The following is a 21,827-nucleotide window of genomic DNA, read 5'->3' as shown; positions in this document are numbered from 1 at the left end:
TGCACGTAATTGCAGTTCTTACCTCTGGTACCATTCTAATCAATTCCTCTGGGCCCAGCAAGGATTCAAGTTAGTTTCTAAAGGGTGATGCCCAGAATTGGTGTCTACAACTCAGTTGGGGTTGAACAGTTCTTTAAATATTTAGCATAACTCCATTGCTTTTGTACTCTATGCCTCTGTTTATAACATCAAGAATCTTACGTTCCTTTTTACAGCCTTCTCAATGTGTCCTGCTAACTTCAAAGATTTGTGCACATGCACATCCCTCAGACTCACTTCCCAGCACCTTCTTTCCAATCAATCCCTCTGTATTTTCTCTGAGAGCCCACAGAGAATGGGTGTTGTCTTTTCAATTAATAAGCATCTGCTCACATAAAATCACGATGCATCGCTACTTATAAAAGATCATCATTATGTCAGTTGTATTTTAACTTTCCATCTTGGTGTATTTGAACTTGCGCACACACACACCCATATGCACGTGCAGTAAGTCACTTTACCTGCGCTTGTCATTTTACCTCATCTTTGTGCATCTACAATATAACAAGTTGCTGTTATGTAATACTTGTATCATTGGTTTAATTCAGTGAGCGTCACAATATTCATAGATTGTATTAAAAAAAAGTCCATTGTCGAAAAGCCCTCTCTCCTTGCGCTTGTGACTATACCTGCATATTTATTGGTGTCACAAGTAGGCTGACATGAACACTGCAGTGAAGTTACTGTGAAAATCCTGAGTCACCACCCTCCTGTGCCTGTTCAGGTACACTGAGGGAGAAATTAGCACTGCCAATGCAATGAACCAGCGCATCTTTCAGACTGTGGGAGGAAAACGGAGCGTCCAGTGGAAACCCTCGCAGACACGGGGAGAACATGCAAATTTCACCCTGACAGTGACCCAAGCTGGCAATCAAACCCAGGCCCTTGGTGCTGTGAGGCAGCAGTGCTAACCACTGTGTCACTGTGCTGCTTCTGTCTAGTTCTGTTATTGCATGGGTCTTGCAAACCATGCGACACTCGTGAACTATTGGGATGCTAGTATTGATTCATGCTAAAATCTGCAAGGCCGCTTATTTTAGTTTTTTACTTCTGCACTGCCAATGTAAGACGAGGCAACTTGGAACGTGGCCACAAATTAGCAAACGCTTGTTTCTATAGAATCGTAGAATCCTGACAGTGCCAAAGGAGACCATTTGGCCCTTTGAGCCAGCACTGAACAATCCCACCCAGGCCCTATTCCCAGAACCCCACACATTTACCCCACTAATCCCCCTGACGTTGAGGGGCAATTTAGCACGGCCAATCCACCTAACTTGCACACCTTTGGACTGTGGGAGGAAACCGGAGCACCCGGAAGAAACCCATGCAGACACGGGGAGAATGTGCAAACTCCACACAGAAGTGACCCAAGCTGGGAATTGAACCCGGGTCCTTGGTGCTGGAAGGCAGCAGTGCTAACCACTGTGCCGTTATGCCATCCTATCTGTTTGATTAAAACCCCTTGTATAGTACAATAATCCAATCCTGTTAAACCCGGCCTCACTCACTCATGACCAATAATAGTCTTTTAAAGCAGTTAAAATCCAGTGGTGCCACCAAATTATGCTGGCCCCAGAACCATTGTTTCCAAGAGTACTGACTGCTCCAGTATGATAACGTATTCACTTCGGAACTATTGTTACGAATGTAGGACAATGTGCCTAATGTCTATCGACTGACAGTAAAAAGGAAAATTGTGATTTTGTTTGGAAAATAGTGCCATTTCGAGTCTGGCTTTGAAGTTCTAGGAACAATATTTTAAAAACTGCATCATTTCTGTTTGTTTTAAACAAAAAGGAAAGAAAAGGGAGGCCAATTTTGACTTTGAACATGTTAAGTAATTGGAAATGATGAGATCCAATATTTCTTATTTGCAATATCGCCTAAAGTCAAAATTGCACCCAATATGTCACAACTTGGTTTTCAGTGTGACTGACTGGATCTAGACTGTTTTACAGTGATGCCTATCGGTTTAAACTTGGTTTTCAGTGTGACTGTATGGATTTAGACTGACAGTGATTTCTATCTGATTATTTTCTTCCAGATGAGCGAACTGGCTCTGAGGAAATTGTACAAGACAGCAACAATGAGCACGGCAGGCATGTTATAGAAGACGGTGATAATCCACTCGATATGACTCTGCCAGGTACTTATCCATCATCTTTTAATAATATTTCTTCGTTGTGTACCTGGGATTTAAAATATTACTTTACTTATGGGACTAAATAAGTGGTACACCTACAATCTTCACAGTGTCTTTTTACCAAACATGAGGTACTTTTGCAGCGTAAATGAATGGATCTGGTAAGTAACAGTGTTAGTTAGGTTGTTATAACAGGAATTTCTTGCATCTCACAATCACTGTATTCCATCATATGTGCTGTTAGAGATGGTCACGAGCGATGTTCTAAAGCTCCATAGAAGTGCAAGTCTCCATCTTTCTCACTCTTTGCCTCTGTTACCATTCCCATTTTTTTTCTTTTCCCGCTCCCCCATTAGAAGCCAACCGTTCAGTGTGGAAAGGTCCTCCTATTGTTGATTCCTGGTCTGCGGTAGGGATACTGCAGTTGGCCACAATCTCTTTGCGTTAAAGGGTTGAAAATCAGTAAGGCCTCCAACCAGTTTCCAGTAATCTACATAAGAACATAAGAAATAGGAGCAGGAGTCGGCCATCTAGCCTTTCGAGCCTGCCCTCCCATTCAATAAGATCGTGGCTGATCTGAAGTGGATCAGTTCCACTTTGCCGCTTGCTCCCTATAACCCTTAATTCCCCTGTCTATCAGAAACCTATCTACCCGTGACTTAAATATATTAAGAACATAAGAACATAAGAAATAGGAGCAGGAGTAGGCCATCTAGCCCTTCGAGCCTGCCCCGCCATTCAATAAGATCATGGCTGATCTGTCGTGGCTCAGTTCCACTTTCCCGCCCTCTCCCCATAACCCTTAATCCCCTCTTTTATCAAGAACCCATCAACCCGCTTCTTAAAAATATTTAGCGAGGCAGCCTCCACCACTTCAACGGGCAGAGAATTCCAGAGATTCACCACCCTTTGAGTGAAGAAGTTCCTCCTCAACTCCGTTCTAAACCGCCCCCCCTTTATCTTGAGGCTGTGCCCCCTAGTCCTACTGTCTTTTTTGAGCGGGAAGAGTCTCTCCACCTCTATCCTATCCATCCCATTCATCATCTTATACGTCTCAATGAGATCTCCCCTCATTCTTCTAAACTCTAACGAGTACAAGCCTAGTTTATTCAGCCTCTCCTCATAGCTCAACCCCCTCAACTCCGGTATCAGCCTAGTAAACCTCCTCTGCACTCCCTCCAGGGCCAAAATATCCTTGCGCAGGTGCGGCGCCCAAAACTGCACACAGTACTCCAGCTGCGGCCTCACCAATGCCCTATACAGCTGCAGCAAGACCTCCCTACTTTTATATTCAATCCCCCTCGCTATGAAGGCCAGCATCCCATTCGCCTTCCTGACCACCTGCTGCACCTGCAAGCTGGGTTTTTGCGACTCATGCACAAGGACCCCGAGGTCCCTCTGCACCGTCGCCTGCTGCAGTTTTTCGCCACGTAAGTAATAGTCCTTCCTACCATTCTTCCTACCAAAGTGGACCACCTCACACTTGCCAACATTAAATTCCATTTGCCATTTCCTGGCCCATTCGCCCAGCCTATCTAGATCCTTCTGCAGACTCTCCACACCCTCCGCACAATTTGCCTTTCCCCCAATCTTGGTGTCATCAGCAAATTTCGACACCCTGCACTCGGTTCCCTCCTCCAGATCATCTATATAAATGGTAAATAGCTGAGGCCCCAGCACCGACCCCTGGGGCACCCCACTAGTCACCAACCGCCAATCCGAATAGCACCCATTGACCCCCACTCTCTGCCTCCTATTTGACAACCAATCCTCTATCCACGCTAACACCCTACCCCCAACTCCATGTCCCCTGACCTTCTGCAATAACCTCTTGTGAGGTACCTTGTCAAACGCCTTCTGAAAATCCAGAAAGACCACATCCACCGGCTCTCCTCTATCCACTGCCCTAGACACATCCTCATAGAACTCCAGTAAATTTGTCAGACACGACTTCCCTTTAATGAAACCGTGTTGCGTCTGCCCTATCAAGCAATTCCCTTCAAGATGCCTCGCAATTTCCTCCTTAATGACGGATTCCAACATTTTACCTACCACAGACGTTAAACTAACCGGCCTATAATTCCCCGCCTTTTGCCTGGCACCCTTCTTAAACAACGGCGTAACATTAGCCGTTTTCCAATCTTCCGGCACTTCCCCGGAATCCAGCGACGTCTGGAAAATAACCACCAAGGCATCCACTATAACCTCCGCCATTTCTTTCAGAACCCTCGGATGCATTCCATCCGGTCCTGGGGACTTGTCCACAATCAGCCCCTCCAGTCTGTCGAGCACCACCTCTCTAGTAACAGTAATGTCATTAAGACCCTCCAGTCCTACCACCTTTCCATCGCTAACACCCGGCAAATTATTCACGTCCTCCTCCATGAAGACAGAAACAAAAAAGTTATTCAAGACCTTAGCCATATCCCCATCCCCTACCACTAGCTCCCCTTTCTCATCCTCTAAAGGACCAACGTTCACCCTAGCCAGCCTCTTCCTTTTTATATATTTATAAAAACTCTTGCTATCCTTTTTTATATTAAGCGCTAGCCCAGCTTCATAGCTTCTCCTACCCTCCTTTATCAACTTCTTTGTCAATCTTTGTTGACATTTAAACCTTTCCCAATCCTCTTCTCGCCCACTGCTCTTAGCTACTCTAAATTCCTCCGCTTTTAATTTAACACTTTCCTTCACCTCCTTCGTTATCCACGGCTTATTACCTCTCCTCCTACTGTCCTTTTTGACCATCGGAATAAATTTCTGCTGAGCACCAAGAAAGATCTCCTTAAAGATCCTCCACTGCTCCTCAGCAGACCTACCTTCCAACGCGCTCCCCCAGTCCACATTCGCCAATTCTTCTCTCATCCTACCATACTCCCCTCTATTCAAACAAAGGACGCGTGTCCGGGAACCCACTTTCTCCTCCTCCATCTGCAACAGAAACTCCACCATGCAATGAATATATTCAGCGAGGTAGCCTCCACCACTTCAACGGGCAGAGAATTCCAGAGACTCACCACCCTTTGAGTGAAGAAGTTCCTCCTCAGCTGTGCCCTCTAGTTCTGCTATCCTTTCTAGGCGGGAGAATCTCTCTACCTCTACCCTATCCATCCCCTTCATTATCTTACATGTCTCTATCAGATTTCTCCCCCCCCCCCGACTTCTGAACTCCAAAGAGTAAAGACCCAGTCTACTCAATCTCTCCCCATAGGCCAACCCCCTCATCTCCGGGATGAGCCGAGTGAACCTTCTCTGCACTCCGTTCAAGGCCAATATATCCTTTCGCAAATGCGGTGACCAAAACTGCACACAGCACTCCAGTTGCGGCCTCACCAGTGCCCTGTACAGTTGCAGCAAGACCTCCCTGCTTTTATATTCTATCTCCCTCGCTATAAAGGCCAACATTCCATTCACCTTCTTGATCACCTGCTGCACCTGCAGGCTGGGTTTTTGCGACTCGTGCACAAGGACCCCCAGGTCCCTCTGCACCGTAGCATGTTGCAGCTTTTCGCTCTTTAAATAATAGCCCCTCCTACTATTATTTCTACCAAAGTGGATAACCTCACATGTGCTAACATTATGCTCCATCTGCCAGGTCCTCGCCCACTCAGATCTCTCTGCAGACTTTCCGTGCCTTCCACGCAATTTGCTTTTCTACTCGTCTTCGTATCTACGTAAAGTCACTGTTGTGTTTGATGATCTTGCCTCTCTTCTTCTGATCGAATAGCCTGCTAACACTTGCTGGGATAGGCTCTGGGAGGGTAACAGTTGCCTGTGGCAAAGCACCAATACTATGCAGAAGAAATAATTGTTGGCGAATTGCCAAGTGTGGCCTTAACTTGCTAGTGATTACTGAAGAAATGCAGTGATCTGAGAAATCACAAGAAGCAGTTAGCCACTACTGTGTTTTATTTTGTTTTATCCTTTAACAACATCTATACACCCAATAACTGTAAGATTTGTTAAATATTTTGTATGCTGTCAGCCTAAAAACCTGCAAAAGAACCCTCTCTTTCCTGTCCAAGATGCAATCTTTCTGGCTCCCGTAAATGCTGCTGTGCTGTGTGTCTTTTGGTTTACGCAATGTTACAAGTCTTCGATCAAAAGTTTATTATTTAGTTCCATGTCTGATATGCTGGCTTGAAGAAAAGATCAGAAAATCTTAATTCCACGGTTGTTGGACATGAAATGCCCGATCAGGAACAGTGCTGGAAGCAGAATCTACCATAGCTTTTCAAAGGAGATTGGGTAAATATTTGGTAATGAAAAACATGCAAGAGGAGAAGTAAAGGTCACCACATTAGAAATGAAGCTAAGTGAACATTACTTTGAGGGTTGACAGAGGCACAATTGACCTCTTCCAACACTGTAAAGATTCTACGATTCTACAGCTTTTACAATTTCTCTATCTCTCAAGTGAGAATCTTGATTAATTTGAAAAAGGATTTCAGGACTCTGCTCCGTCATTGCTTTGTGGAAGAAATTCCACATTTTAACCTGAGACTGTTTCTAATCTTTTAATTAATCCTGAGATTTTGGATGGCTCAGTGACACAGTGGTTAGCACTGCTGCCTCTCGGCGCCAGGGTTCAATTTCAGCCTTGGGTAACTGTTTTTGTGGAGTTGGCACATTGTCTCTGTATTTGCGTGGGTTTCCTCCCACGTTCCAAAGATGTGCAGGTGAGATTGATGGGCCATGTTCAATTGCCCTTTAGTGCCAGGGAGCTTAGTAGGGTGAATATGTGGGGTTACAGGGATGGCCCCTGGGTAGGATTGATTTGGTGCAGGCTCGATGGACCGAATAGCCTCTTTCTGCACTGAAGGGTTTCTATGATTTTAATTTGTGCCCAAGTATTACTGTTTAGCAGACCTATCGTAAAAATCCTTCACATTGACTTTATTCATAACCCGATCTCTTTAGTTTTCTCTTAATGTCTGCTTATGTGCAATCCTTCAGTCTTTTCACAACTTTTATTCCTTATCCTTGAAGACATTATACATTGCACCTTGTTCTTGGATAATAATTCCAAAGCTATTATGGAATTATAGCTTTCCATAATGAAGTGCCCAAACCTACATGCAGTATTTCAGTTACAATCAATCTAACTAATATCTTCTGCATGTCCTATATCATTCAGCCCTGAGTGCCTATCTGAAATTTTGCATTATTTCTTTTAGCACCATTTCTTTTCCTCACTCACTCTCTCTCTCTCTCTCTCTCTCTATCTATCTCTCTCTCTCTCTCTCTCTCTCTCTCTCTCTCTGAATAATATCCACATGAGGTGGGTCCATTTAGCTGGTTGTGCAATCTCTACCCAGCTCCTCTATGCAAATGATGATAGAGCCTTTAATTGGTATCTCTGCCATTTCCTTAGTCTTCATCATAAGCAGACTACCTTCCCCTCTTAATAGGCATATCCCGGTTTCCTGCTACCCTTCTGGTGCTGGTTTACTTAAGAAAAGCGTCTTCTGTCCTTGCACAGCTCTCATCTGTTCATTTTTCCTTTTTTTTCTCGGTCTTACTATTATTTTGTAGATTTTCTACAAATGTTTTACATCTGTTCTTTGTCATCAGTTTTTTTTACAATCTGATTAGTGAAGAGCTAAATGTTTTTTGATTCAAATTTGGCTGTATCTTTCTCTATTTGACCATGTCATTCCAACTTTGCACAAAGTCTTCCTTACTGGGGCACTTCATTTGCACACTTTTAATTTCCTTTATCTTTCATCGCTTATCAATGTTCCTGCACGTTAACATTTTCTTCCCCTTTTCTGAGGAAGGTCACTTTTTACCTTGATCTATTTTACACAGTTTGTTTCACTTGTCACGTCACAGTGGTTAGCATTTGTTCGTCACAGCACCAGGGACCTGGGTTCGGTTCCCAGCTTGTCACTGTCTGTGTGGAGTTTGCACGTTCTCCCCATGTCTGTGTGGATTTTCTCCAGGTTCTCCGGTTTCCTCCCGCAGTCTGAAAGAAGTGCTGATTAGATGAACTGGCCATGCTAAATTTTCTGTGTACCCAAACAGGCGCCGGAGTGTGGCAAGAAGGGAATTTTCACAGTAACTTCATTGCAGTCTTAATGTAAGCATACTTGTGACTAAAAAATAAACTTTTACTTTAACTTGAATGAAGTGTTTAATGGGAAATAAATTGAAACTCTCAGATCATTTTCTAAATTTTATTCCTGTTAACTGTCCATCACACATCCATATTACACAGGATATACAGCACAAAAACAGACCTTTCAACCCAACGAGTCCATGCTGGCATTTATACTCCATTCCCGTGCTTTCTTATCCATAAGTTTTTGTACCCCTCTCCCTCATAGGCTTACATAGCTTCTCCTTCAGTATTGTTTGCCTGAGTTGCTGGTGGTGAGCGCCACGTTCCCACTCACTGGGTTAAAGAGCTTCCTTCTGAAACTCCTGTTGGTGACTATTTTGTCCTGATGGCCTCGAGTTTTGCTCTGCTCTGAATGTGAAATGCTACTTTGGAGGTGCAGAGTTGGGAGAAGTTCCAGCTCCTTGGACCGGACCTTTACAAATGGCTGCCGAGACATTGAATTTTTTTGACGTGGCTCGTATCGATTAGACTCGACGCAGACAACCTGGGAGAAACTGAGAAGGTTGCAGAGAGGGTGCTGGGCGGAAGGCCCAGGCTACATAACCCATTCGGGGCCTATCAGAACAGAGCATATAAATCTCGGTCTGTGGAAAGATAGAGTGTGGGTCCAAAGGGAAACAACTGTTAGTGTGCCCTGGAATAGAGAGCAAGACTGTTGTCAGTGATGAGCTTGTTGTTGCTGTTTAATAAATTCCTGTTGCGATTTATAGCTTCCTCGTCATGTAACGTCAGGCTACTACAACTCTCTATGCCATATCTATGCTCCTATCCACCTCCATAACCCCTCGTACCCTCCATGTCAACCCATGCTCCTCCATCCACCACCCGTGCCTCCTTACACCCACCATGTCAAACGGTCTCCCTCCACCCACCCCATAACTCTTTCATACCCTCTGTACCAACCAATGTCCCTCCATCCAGCCCATGCCAACCTATGTCCCTGCACTCATCCCATGGCTCTTTATCACCTCTGTGCCAATGTACTGCCAGCTCATGCCACCCCATGACCTGACTCACCTCCCTTTGCTTTTACTCCTCCACACCAGCTCAGTGGGCACCTGCCATGGCAGGCATCTGGACCCATGCAGAGATTAGATAAGATAAAGTTCTATGAAATAAAATTGAGTGTCTATTGCAAACATAACTCCATTGAAAAAAACACTCTTAAGAACCCATTTACTACATTTATATCCCTTCAACTACGTACAGCCTTATGAGGGAATGCACAATATCTGGTAACAACAGGTATTGGAATTGATGGTCCCACATCATTTGACTTGTAAATGTCAATCAGGTGGCGAATTGGTAGGCACTCGACAGGGATTATGGATTGTTGTGAAATTAATCATGCTGTGCTACCCTCAATCATCTGTCAATAATCAGAGTGAACAAGTAAGCGTAACACTCCAGACGTGTTCTTCAAAGATTTAGAGAACATGGATTTTGAATGCTTTGACAGCTGCCTTTGACAGGTCCTTCTGATATTTCCGATGAATTTCTCAGTAATGGGTAAGCACTTGTTGTACGCATTGTGCCGACTTTTAAGAATCCCAAGGGACACCTGATTTATCCAAAGGTCTCCCTGGATCATATCCAAAGGATATTAACATGCAGTCACAAAGTCAGACCTGCTCTTACCCGACCTAATTTGAATACTTTGGGTTTCACACGCCTGGCCGACTAAATTCCCACTTCAGTGGAGGCAGCTGATGACTTGAATGGCCAGCCTTCACTCCTGACCTGCACGCGCACAATTCCCAGCCTTACTCCAACATCCACCCTCACAAAAGTGGGATAAGCCTCTGTGTCATGGTGAAAATCTGGGCAACTATGCCCACTCAATCAAAATTCAGTCACCCTTCAGCTTTCTCTTTTCAAGTGAAAAGATATGAAGTCTCATAACACCAGGTTAAAGTCGAACGGGTTTATTTAAAATTGTGAGCTTTCGGAGCGCTGCTCCTTCATCAGGTGAACGGCGCTCCAAAAGCTCATGATTCCAAATAAGCCTGTTGGATTTTAACTTGGTGTTGTGAGACTTCTAACTATGCCCACCCAGTCCAACACCACCATCTCCAACACTTGGCTACCAAATGAAGAGAGTCTGGCCTATTCCTCCTTTTCTGACGAGTATAAACTCTCAATTTTGATACCATCCTTGTAAATCTGTTTTGTACCCTCTCCAGTCCCTGTATCATCTATTTTTAACTGCAGTGACCAAACTGCCTACGAGTGCGGCCCAACCAAGTTTTGATACATCAGACGAGTTACACTAAGCCTGTATCAAAACTTGGTTAGGCCCTAGAAATAAGCTCCTGTGCTTGCTTTGCTTTCTTTGCAGCCTTGATGACCTGCATCATGATTTCTAGTGACTTGTGTATTTGTAATCCCAGAATGTGTGATCGCCTGTAATTGTGTGGTTAAAATGTAAAACCGCACACCCGTGTTGCAACTCTTTTGCCATTTATATGACAGTTCTGTGGGTTTATTTTCTTGCAGCTCTTCACAATATTGACTATCCCCCGAATTTGGTGTCAGCCACAAATTTGGAAATTGTGTTTTTATCACTCCAAATTGCAAATTGTGAACAACCGTGGCCCAGGCCCTGTTTCTCTGGGACCCACTTCTGCCATTCTAAATAGCTGTCCTTTAATCCTACTCTCTGCTTTCTGTTTTGCAGTCAACTCGCTACCCATTCTGTTACTTGTTCCTTGACTCTACATACTCTGATCTTGTGCATTTGTCTATTGTCTTATCAAAGGCCTTTAGGAAATCTGGATAAAATACATCCACTGCATTGCATTGTTATTTTAAATTAAAAAAATTAAAATCTTCCACACGGTGAATCCTCTAAAGGAATCTTAAAATTGTTTGTCTTGATTTTGTAGACTCAAATTTAAATTTCCCAAGATCAAGAAATTAAAGACCTTTTTAAAAAAAAATTAAAGGTGGAAACGGCGTAATGCTTCCTCTTTAGAAAACTCCAATCTTAAGAAAAAAAACTTTTTATTGTGCCGATTTGTACAGACCTGTCCCGCACACCCGCTAACTCTGGTCAATTGACTTTGATTTCAACATAACGTTCAGAGAGACAAGGATAGCACACATTGACCGAAACTACCCTTCTTGTATTGCACGATGTTTATTGTTTCTGCACACTACGTGTTCAAGGTAACAGCATGAAACTTAGCACCTCGGAAAAAGCCTCCATTACAATTAACTTTGCAAGATATTGCCAGGAAAATTGCTAGTAATACATTTCATTTCGATTTCTAATATCTGAAGACTTTATGGTGGTAAACAGTTTATTAGTGCGATTTGAATTGGCCCAGTTTGCACAACTGAATTGAAAATATAAAGACTGTGATGTTGCAAGCTTTAATGAAGCCAAATCCTCTGTTGTTTTGTCACCTATATTCAATAGCTAATCAAAATGCATTCCAACAAATTTTTCAAAAATGTTTCTTTTGCATGTCATTTATGAAGACTTTTTACGTTCCATTTTTGTGTGTTCTTTGTTGACTTACCTCCATGACCTATCTAATATATCCTTACCTTTCTATCCATAATTTTGCTGTTTTGGGCAGCTCTGGGTCCTGATTCCTGCTCAATTGGTATAGAAGAGTAATTCTGGTATGTTAACACTCTTTACTGTTTTCCCTTTGTATGAATTTGAGTGCAAGTCAGCTGTTGTGTTTTCATTTGTATGCATAAAAATGGTTAAAAGCAAACTCGGGCTGTCCTACTTGGCCTTTTCGAGGTTATGGTTCCTTAGCCTTTCCCTCAATCTCCCAACTGTACCAGCCCTGAAATCTTGTCACAGAGTTCTCCACTCTGCCCTGTCTTAACTCAAAGCCAACTTGCTGTGCAGGGCCAGTCTGCTGCAGCTTTGGTACTCTTCACTTCCTCTCCCCCACCGCCCCCAACCACCTGATCACACAGCTACTCCTTTAAAACAGTGCTCCCATTCCATTGCCACCTGTCATAAATCCTAACTTGTCCAAAATGTACCTGCCCCCCAGTTTCACTTGTCCGACACTCTGATTATCATTGCCTTATGTTATTTCTGTCTCCCATGCACTGCTGAAACCTTGCTTTCAAAACCCTCCATGACATTGCTGCTTCACGCCCCCTCCCCTTCTCCCTGCGCATCAGCGTTGGTTGAACGAAATACAGTCATTTTGGCTCTAGTCTCCAGAAATCCTTCACAAGGCATTTCAAAAAACCAACACCTCCCTTTCCACTCCCTTGCTGTAGTCTTTGTGAATGAGATACCTTTGAGCTGGAGGCTCGACTTGCAGTCCCCTCCTTTGCTTCTGATTAGCCAGTTCTTCAGGACGTGTAAATGACTCCCATATTTCCTTTTCCTTGTCTGTTCACCAGAGCTGAATTTTAAATCCACAACCTGTCCATCACCAAGACCACCTTTGCTACATCACTTGAACTATCCCCTTCTGCCACAGAAACCATTATCCACGCGTTGGCCAATTTGAATCTTCCATTGCTGGGGTGTCCTCCTTCCCAGCCTCCCAAAGTAACTCCAACTTCTTCATGCCTCGGCCGCCCATGTGTTGCCCCGCATTAAGTGCTACTTTGCCGTCAGCCCCGTCCGTGTTAATCTACACTGCTTCCCTATCCCTCAGTACATTGAATTAAGAACGCTCGCGCTCGTATTTAAATTCCTCCAGAACCTCATCCAACTCTATCGTTGCCATTTCCTTCACCCATCCGTCACCTCCCATTTCCACATCGGACACTCCTCACTTCATTCTGCTGTTAGAAGAAGAACCTCCAGGAGTCTCGGCCCTCCTCTGTGGAATTCCTTCCCAAATTTCCCGTGCGACTCCACTTGTCTTTCCAATATTTAAAAACCTCTGCAAAAGTTATCTCTTGCACCATGAATTGTAGTCCATTACCTTCTATCTAGTTCTTTCCCCCTTTTTGTCTTTCCAACAACTTCCCACCCTTCACGCTCTCCAGAAAAGCTGTCTACATTGAAGGGGAATCTGCATTCTCTGCTATTGCTATCTTCAGCAAATTTTTAGCTTTTTTTACGTTTTGATTTTCACTTGATATCCAAATCTAAATTTGAAGATAGGGTGTCCCAAAGGTACATTGTATATGATGCACATTTTGAATTGATTAGCCACAAGCAATATTCTGTATGCTGCAGTACTTGAGCTACCATACATGTTCTGCTATTCCAAATTATGCCTTCGTTGAAACCAAACTGTAAACAATGAAGGTCAGCAGTGGTTTAAACTGTATGATGGTCTAATGTCTGCTGGTACTTACGACATATAGTTTTTGTGAATTAATAGTTTTTATTCTTGTAGAAGCGAAAAGAAGAAAATTAGTACTCTCAAGATGAGAAATTCTCAGTTTGTCTTTAAAAAGATTCACCAATTACGCTTCCAAAAAAATGAAATCGACTCTGACAAAGGATCATCCAGACTCAAAGTTGGCTCCATTCTCTCTCTCTCCACAGAGGCTGTCAGACCTGCTGAGATTTTCCAGTCTTTTCTGTTTTTAAATCAAATCTTGTGTTTGTTTACCACGCTTATTGGGTTCTTTTTGACAAGTGGTGTCCAAAGCTATCCGGTGTTTAATTGAACCATTGCCTGTTTTGATCCCAGCTTTGCACTAACTTTATTTCGAGTTGGGGAGTAATAAAACTCGACATTTGGCTTCAGTCCACGGGCTAACGAAAGCCAGAATCAGCCTCTCGCGACTCAGAAACCCCTGCTGGGAGCTTGGGCTTGTGTAGATATCAACAAGAATGAGTTTTTATGTGATGCCCTCTGTGCCCAAATAGTCTGTTGATATTCATTGTCCACATTGCATGAAGAATGGCCACCTGGTCTGGGCAGGGGAAGTGTTATTGGTAGCGATGTAACTGCCCCTTCATGGGAGGAGCCCCACGAAGGGGCAGTTACGTTTGTTACAATTGTAGTGCCAAACTACAATTGCAAATGCTTTGCAATTGTAGTTTGGCGCAAGAAGGTGACCAGTCCCTCTGTAACAGTAGCTGATCAGAGGAAGACCACTAAATTGAATAGAAATCCTCCAGCACAAGCAGGGTAGCCAGTGTCCATGTAATGGCCAGCAGACACATGTTTAACTATGGCACACCAGTGTCTGTGTGATTGTACCCCAGCACAAGTGACAATCTATACCTTATGCGACTACTGTCAGGATAAATGGATCACGATTGAATGTACAGTCATACTCTGGGCCAGGAGGTCTGTGGCCTGTACCTAGTGTGGAACCACTGACAGTGTGTGTGAGACGATCCCTGGGGTGGGTAAACTTGGCATTTAAAGAAAACAGCCATTTTTGTTTTCTGACTGCTCTTTATGCTATTCGTTACAGGTTCAGTCATTTTTCAATGATTTACACAATCTCTTAATTCTGGAAAGCTTATGTTTTTGATTATATGAAGATGTTCTTGGGTATACTGAAAAAATTGCATCCTGTATCTTAGAATAGATTTTGTTTGAGGTACTTTACATTTCCACCAAGGAGACACCTCCTCACATTTTACATGTTATTTCTGGTAAAGAAGGCAAATGGTAGGTTGGCCTTCATTGTGAGAGGTTTTGAGTACAGGAGCAGGGATGTGTTGTTGCAAATTATACAGGGCCTTGGTGAGGCCACACTTAGAATATTGTGTGCAGTTTATTTTAGTCTCCTTTCCTGAAGAAAGGTGTTCTTGTTCTCAGGGGAGTGCAATGAAGGTTTACCAGGCTGATTCTGGGTATGATGAGTTCGTGGGATTTAACGGGATTGCAGGTTATAGATAGGCCTGAGAGGTTGGGATATAATCGGCGCAACTTGTGGGCCGAAGGGCCTGTTTGTTCTTAGTGTTCTATGTTCTGTGATGAATGAGGAGAGATTGACCTGAGTAGGGATCATTTTTGCTGGAGTTCAGATGAATGAGGAGGAATTTCATACAGGCTTACAAAATTCTAACAGCACTTGACAGGATAGATGCAAGAAGGCTATTCCCAATGGTTGGGGTGTCCAGAACCAGGGGTCACAGTCTGTGGATACAGGCCATTTAGGATGGAGATGAGACATTTTTTCACCCAAAGAGTGATGAGCCTGTGATTCATGACCACATGAAGTAGTTGATGCATTGTATGTATTCAAGAGGTGGCTGGATGCAGCACTTGGGGTGAATGGGATTAAAGGTTACGGGGAAAAAGCAGGATTAGGCTAAAAAGTTGGACGATCAGCCATGATTGTGGTGATTGGCGAAGCAGGCTCGAAGGGCCAGATGGCCTCCTCCTGCTCCTTTCTTCTGTGTCTCTGTGCACTCTGGTCCAATGTTTAATTCTGTCTATAAAGCCTAGGCCAGAATTTTCCTGATACAGGGCCGGTCTCGACCTCTGGACCCTAGTAGAAGAGTTGATGAGGGGGAGCCGGTGAATGTTGTTGACTTGGACTTTCAGAAGCTTCCAACAAAGTCCTGCATCAGAGATTAGCATGTAAAATTAAAGCGCGTGGGTTTGGGAAAAATGTATTGAGCTGGAAAGAAAACTGGTTGGTAGACAAGCAAAAAGCAGGAATAAATAGATCTTTTCCAAGTGGCGTACAGTGATTAGTGGGGTACAACAAGGATAAGTGTTAAGACCCCAGTTATTCACAAGGTATATTAATTCTTTAGATGAGGAAACTATATGTAATGTCTCCAAATTTGCCAACAACACAAAGATGGGTGGAAGGATGTGCAGTGATGAGGATGCAGAGAGGCTTCAGTGTGGTTTGGACTAGCTGAGTGAGTGGGCAAATGCATGGCACATGCAGTATAATGTCGATAAATGTGAGGTAGCAAAAACAGGAAGGCTATAGAGAGGGAACTGTGCAATGAGACCTGGGTGCCATCGTAAACCAGTCTCTGAAGGTAAGGGTGCAAGTGCAGCAGGCGATGAAAAAGGCAAATGGTATGTTGGCCTTCGTTGCAAGAGGATTTGAGTACAGGAGCAAGGATGTCTTGCTGCAGTTATACATGGCCTTGGTGAGACAATACCTGGAGTATTATGTGCAGTTTTCATTCCTGATCTGAGGAAGGATATTCTTGCTATGGAGGGAGTGCTGTAAAGGTTTACCAGACTGATTGCTGGAATGGCAGGACTGATGAATGTGGAGTTCAGAAGAATGAAGGGAGGATCTCATAGAAACGTATAAAATTCTAATGGATGCAGGAAGAATGTTCCTGATGGTGAAGGAGTCCACAACCGGGGGGGTCACAGTCTGGAGATACGGGTATTCAGTCTGAGATGAGCAGAAATTTCTTCGCCCCGGAGAGTGGCAAGCCTGTGGAATAGGCTACCACAGAAAGCAGCTGAGGCTAATACGTAGTATGTTTTCAAGAAGGAGTTAGTTATAGCTAAAGGAATCCAAGGATGTGGGGAGAAAACAGGAATTGGTGGATGATCAGCCATGACCGTAATGAATGGCGAAGCAGGCTCGAAGAGCCGAATGGCCTACTCCTGCTCCTATTTTCTGTATTTCCATATTGTGGCTTCAGAGTCTCTGTGGGCAGCCACTGGAACCTTATAGCAGTCTTCCTGTTGGCAACGAATGAGCGCTAAATACAGCAAGCTGGCTCTCCAAGTAAGGTGGCCATTGCTGAGGCTATAAGGAAGCAAGGAGCTCCTCCGCTTTGAAGTGCCCTTGAACGAGAGGACAACAAACGTATTTTCCGTCTGGGCCAGGCATGTAAGCCCTAGCAATCAGAGGGGTAACCCTCCCAGTGGCAACAAGTGGAACCGCTGTTGTGGCCATTCTCGATGGGGCCCACCTTGAGACAGGAAGCCTCCAGAAACAAAGGCCCTCCTCGGAAGTCGCTCTGAGGTCACTTCCGTGCAGCTGGTGGGGTGATACTCCTCAGTTAGGCCTTAAGTATGCAAAGTAACCCACCTATCTCCACGCCAAGCCCTTGCCAGTAAAAGGGCTCGGTAGTGGGCTGGCGTTGGGGGTTCCTTCCGATGCGGCTCCCCAACATGTTAATAATCCACCCACCTCCTAATCTGTCGCCCTGGATAATACTGGTAAAATCCAAGCCCCGGTGGTCCAACTTGAGGTAATCTGCATTCAGCATTAGTAATATTAGAAATCCTGTAAGTGGGACAGGAATGAACTGCTGGAGAATTTGTTCAGTAAGTATAAAATTGTGCTTCTGAAGACCATTATACAATAATTATGCATGACCTCTGATCAATAAATTATTTCTCAGCTAACTTAGGTTATTTGTTCAGGACTATTCAGAATTCAGATTTGGAAATTAATGAACAATTCTGCGAATAAGCACTATTAAATTGAATCTCGGTGATAAAACTTTGGAATAATGATCCCATTTCCATCGATCACAGTTGTATGATTTGCAAACTGTGATTTCACTGTTGAAGCCATGGCATTTTCTGATTCAATAAAAGGGATACACCAGGGACTATTGGAAAAAATACTGTACTTTATGGTTCTAATTCTCATCTGTTTTAAGCAAAAGTATTTTATTTGTATCAAACGCAGTCATTTTTATTTTGCCACTATTTGATCTCCATAGATCAAGCTGTGATACTATGTTCCATTCATTCTCTCAAATTTGCAATATTCTTTGATGCTTAAGTGTGACTAGCATTGATGTACGGTGCTGAGGTGCTATGTGAATGTTTGATTATCAAATGCTGAGCCTATTGTTTGCCTTGTGCTGAAACAATCAAAATGTGCATCATCATTCAAAGTAACCATCAATCTTTGATGTTCTGGTGCTGGCCTGGAAGGTAACAACCACAGCTCTGTAGCGACTCCACTCACATTTATTTATGTATTGGGAAGAACTTTCTGAAGCAGCCTTGGTTTTCCATAAATCTCCGGCTTTGTTCTGTGGGCCCTGGGAGAGTTCCATTCAATTACTATGTCCTCTCAAGATGTCGGGGAGGGGGGGCGGGGGGCCGGGGGGGGGGGGTGGGGGGGTGGTTGCCTTCATATCAGTGTTCAGGAAATCGAGTTACTTTGTGATTTCTATCTCATGAATGAGCAAACCCACCTCACTCCTCACCACCCCACACCCTAAACGCAAGACTTTTGATGTCGGACATTAAAAACGTATGCAGTTTGTTCAATCGTGGATGCTTTAGCTGCCTCAGAATATTTTCAATATATTTACATACAGATACTGAAATGAAGCTGAAGGAGCAGCAGAGCTGTGGTTACTAACTACAGGGACACCATGTGTTACAACCCTTCCTACTGCTGGATCCTCGCTCTGTCACTGGGTCCCTTCTTTACACAAACAGGGACACTGTTAGGATTTTCCATTCAATCAGTAAGCCTTAATACCCTTGGCATTGCCTTTGAATATGTTTGTTTGCATTATTTTTCTTGAGGCTTATTCAAGGATGTATCTTAACTAAGTATGATCAATTTTTAAAACAAGTTACATGCTGAGACTATAATTATTTTGGGACAGACGGCAAGTGTTGTTTTAATCTATCTTCATGAAAAAATGTTTCAGTCTTGTGTCGTTTACAGACATGCAGTAATCTAAGAGTCACATTGTCATGCTACTTACCTATGATAAATCAGTAACTGGCTTTTTATTTTCCCAAAGTGAATAAATGTTTGTCATGCATTGAAATCAAAACCCTGTATGTTATTGAAATGTGAAACATCATAACCACTTGGCTCAATTATCGTCATTTTTAAAATGTGAGATGTTTCTCAGTTTTATATTTTTCTGCAGGAACCTCAGATTCGACTGAAAGCCTGAAAAGCCAGAGCACCAACAGTTCCTCTCAGCCTCTACTTGCTGCCTCCAGTTCTGTTCATATAGAGGATGAGAACCAGGCTCCTTGAGAATTAGAACCAACACCAGAATGACCAATTGCATGTGCCATGTAAGCTCTACTGTCCCTGTGTCACAGACTTTGTCTTCATGATGTACCTAACTGTCTTGTTTCGAACTAGTTCACCATGCTTCACGGTGTACTCATTTGACATTTGCACCGTACATTTTAAGAGACGTGTGACTCAGACTTGTTTCCTCTTATATTCCCATTGACTGTAGCAGTTTGACTAATCAATGTTCACACTTCTAATTTATAATGGTTATTGGTCTGTTACATCTTTCAAGATACATTCTGCAGTAGCAGAAAACACCGGTTAGACAGTATAAACTTATTTTCTTTCTACTAATCGCAGAGAAAGCCATGACCGTTCAGGTTTTCATTTTTTAAGAAAACAATACTAACACTTGGTAGGTTAATTTAGAAATTCAATTATACAAAGCTAAAGTATCGTATCCAACACATTAATTAGTGACTCACGATTCATGTCATGTTGTGATTCATGGCACCAGTATACATTGAAGCTGTTTTGGACTTTTGCACATATGAACAACCATTTAATAATGCATGATTGGTTTTAAAGAAACTTAAAACAAATGTCCTGAGTTTGTACTTTGGGCAGTATCTACTTTTGTCACCTGTGCAGAATGATGTTTCTTTCTCGCTGGAGTTGCTTTTTAAAATTTTCTATCTTTCCAATTGTGCTCTACTGAATGGCTTTACCCTTCCATGTATGTTTGTGAACCACCTTTCGTCCAATGAACTGATGGAAATTAAACCCATGTTTTAGAAAATTGTGTACAATAGGACCAATGTTCCAGGCCATTGAATTGTGCACAGGTTATTATTTTTCATCGCAGCTTGCAAAGCATTTAGTTTCTTCTGACTCCCTTCATTTACATTAAAAATGGTGAGTGTAACCTGCAGTGGTATTTTAATACATGGTTTGTGATAACTTGTTTATCTGTCTACTGTTGTGGTATTTAATGCACTAACCTACACGTGAGTACGGCAGTAGAATGTTGAACATTTGCAGCAAATGCGGCCAAATAATTCTGCTGTATCTTGCAGCAGCTAAAACTCAAGCCTTTAGTATGCCTTTGCCTGCATTTTACACTGCACCAAACCAATCTAATTGCTTGAGATTTTACATCTGATTTCCCAAAAAAATTGTTCGTAAGCGATGACTTTTAATTATCAGTTTAATTTGGTCTTTTTGCTTAAAATCTTTGCACAGCTGCATAGACTTAACTGCTGAGATATAATGCTATTGCTACTTTTCCTCCAAGCATTGAATTTCTCCCCGTAACGCTAATTGTCGGTGATTGATTTCCTTTCTGTAAAAGGGTCTGTATCCCTTTTGTATCTCGCGCTGTTTCTTAATCGTTTAACCAGTTTTCATTAGATTTTTATGATGAACAACAGTGATATTGAAGCAAATGGTAAAAATATGCAGGTAAATTAGAGCACAGAAAAATAATTTGTAATAGCAAAAATGTTTTAAATGTTCTTTATTCAGTGTACACCTCCGATTAAAATACGCTATCTCTGATCATGCCATCCATGATCTCTTCACAACTTCATTCAGCTGTACAAAAGGGAAATGATTACCACATGTGCACCGTTTATCCACACTCTGCAAAATGTGTGCGTTACCTTTTGCTGTGTTGACATTATTCCTGAATACTGATGATTTTTGGTCTTGCTATTCAGGGGATGTTAATACAGTACATTCATTCATCTGCTGATATGGTGTCTTTACTCTGTGCCTTGTACCTGATCTTATGATGAAAGTATTTCTTAAAAAAAAGTCTTGTCATTTGATCTGGTGATTGTGATTCAGCAGAATCTGGAATTTCGAACAGTTTTGGATGAAAATACAAATTTTCTATATGCTGTACTGTAAATAGATGCTTAGTTGAATGTATTGTGAAATGACATTGAAAACATACATGAACAGCGTAACGTGGGTTATCCTGCAGAATCACGTTAGAATTTACCTATTGTAGATTTTAATCTTTAGTCGCTCATTTCCATAGAGCTTCATTGCTGCATTATTACAGAATGTATCAAGTGCATCCTTTTAAAAGGTTGAAGAATTTCACTGTAATTTCATATAAATGTGATTTTGCATTTGTTTGTAGTATAATGTATTGTAATAAAACGTAGCAGGCAACACTAATTGGGCTTTCAAGTCTATATTTTAACCACGTTACATTTTACCACATGTTACCCCTAAAAACACAGCACCTGATCATGGTAAATGTAAAGCGTTTCAGCATTAGAAGAATCCGCTGCACTTTTTTTTATATCAGGTCAGTAAACTCTTATGACCAATGGATACTGTGAATGCATCCTCTCACTTGGCGAGAGAGTGGCAGCATTGTCGTGCGTAGATATGTCCACTGGTTGCGTGTTTTAATCTATCCTAACTCGCTTTATGGTTCCTGTGGTTTGAATCCTGCGGGCTTGTAAGCACTTGTACCATCAGAATTGCAGCGGTGAAGCTAAAACGACATAAACCAAGGTTTTAAGTGTAAAAATATTGAAATGTGAAATCTGAAGGTAGTTGAACTGCTTTATGATGTCACAGGAAGTTGCTGTGACATCAGTGCAGTTATTCTGACATAACTAGTGGTATTTTCACAATAGAATGTGGGATCCCAAATATTAA

The 21,827-nt window shown here is 42.6% G+C and overlaps 1 protein-coding gene across 8 annotated transcripts in view; it reads left to right on the top strand.

The window, feature by feature from the left end:
- Window positions 1-21,335, top strand: part of LOC145354800 (E3 ubiquitin-protein ligase MGRN1-like) — a 160,136-nt gene extending 138,801 nt beyond the window's left edge. The window contains exons 14-16 of one of the 8 annotated variants that reach the window (XR_013888904.1): window positions 2,084-2,185; window positions 11,891-11,936; window positions 19,051-19,117. Coding sequence is in view for 6 of the 8 variants with exons in the window: in XM_080206289.1 (XP_080062415.1) it covers window positions 2,084-2,185; window positions 19,033-19,163 (233 nt within the window). In the remaining 2 variants the exon portion in view is untranslated. Of the gene's footprint in view, window positions 1-2,083; window positions 2,186-11,890; window positions 11,937-19,032 lie in introns of all 8 variants that reach the window. The other 7 variants (XR_013888905.1, XM_080206291.1, XM_080206293.1 and 4 more) reach the window with 7 other exon arrangements.
- The last annotated feature ends 492 nt before the right edge of the window (window positions 21,336-21,827 follow it).

This window comes from Carcharhinus amblyrhynchos, chromosome 18 (genome assembly GCF_965287045.1).
Source record: "Carcharhinus amblyrhynchos chromosome 18, sCarAmb.v2.hapA, whole genome shotgun sequence".
NCBI lineage: Eukaryota > Metazoa > Chordata > Chondrichthyes > Carcharhiniformes > Carcharhinidae > Carcharhinus > Carcharhinus amblyrhynchos.
The sequence above is the reverse complement of the archived record's forward strand: the minus strand, read 5'-3'. Positions and strand labels throughout refer to the sequence as shown.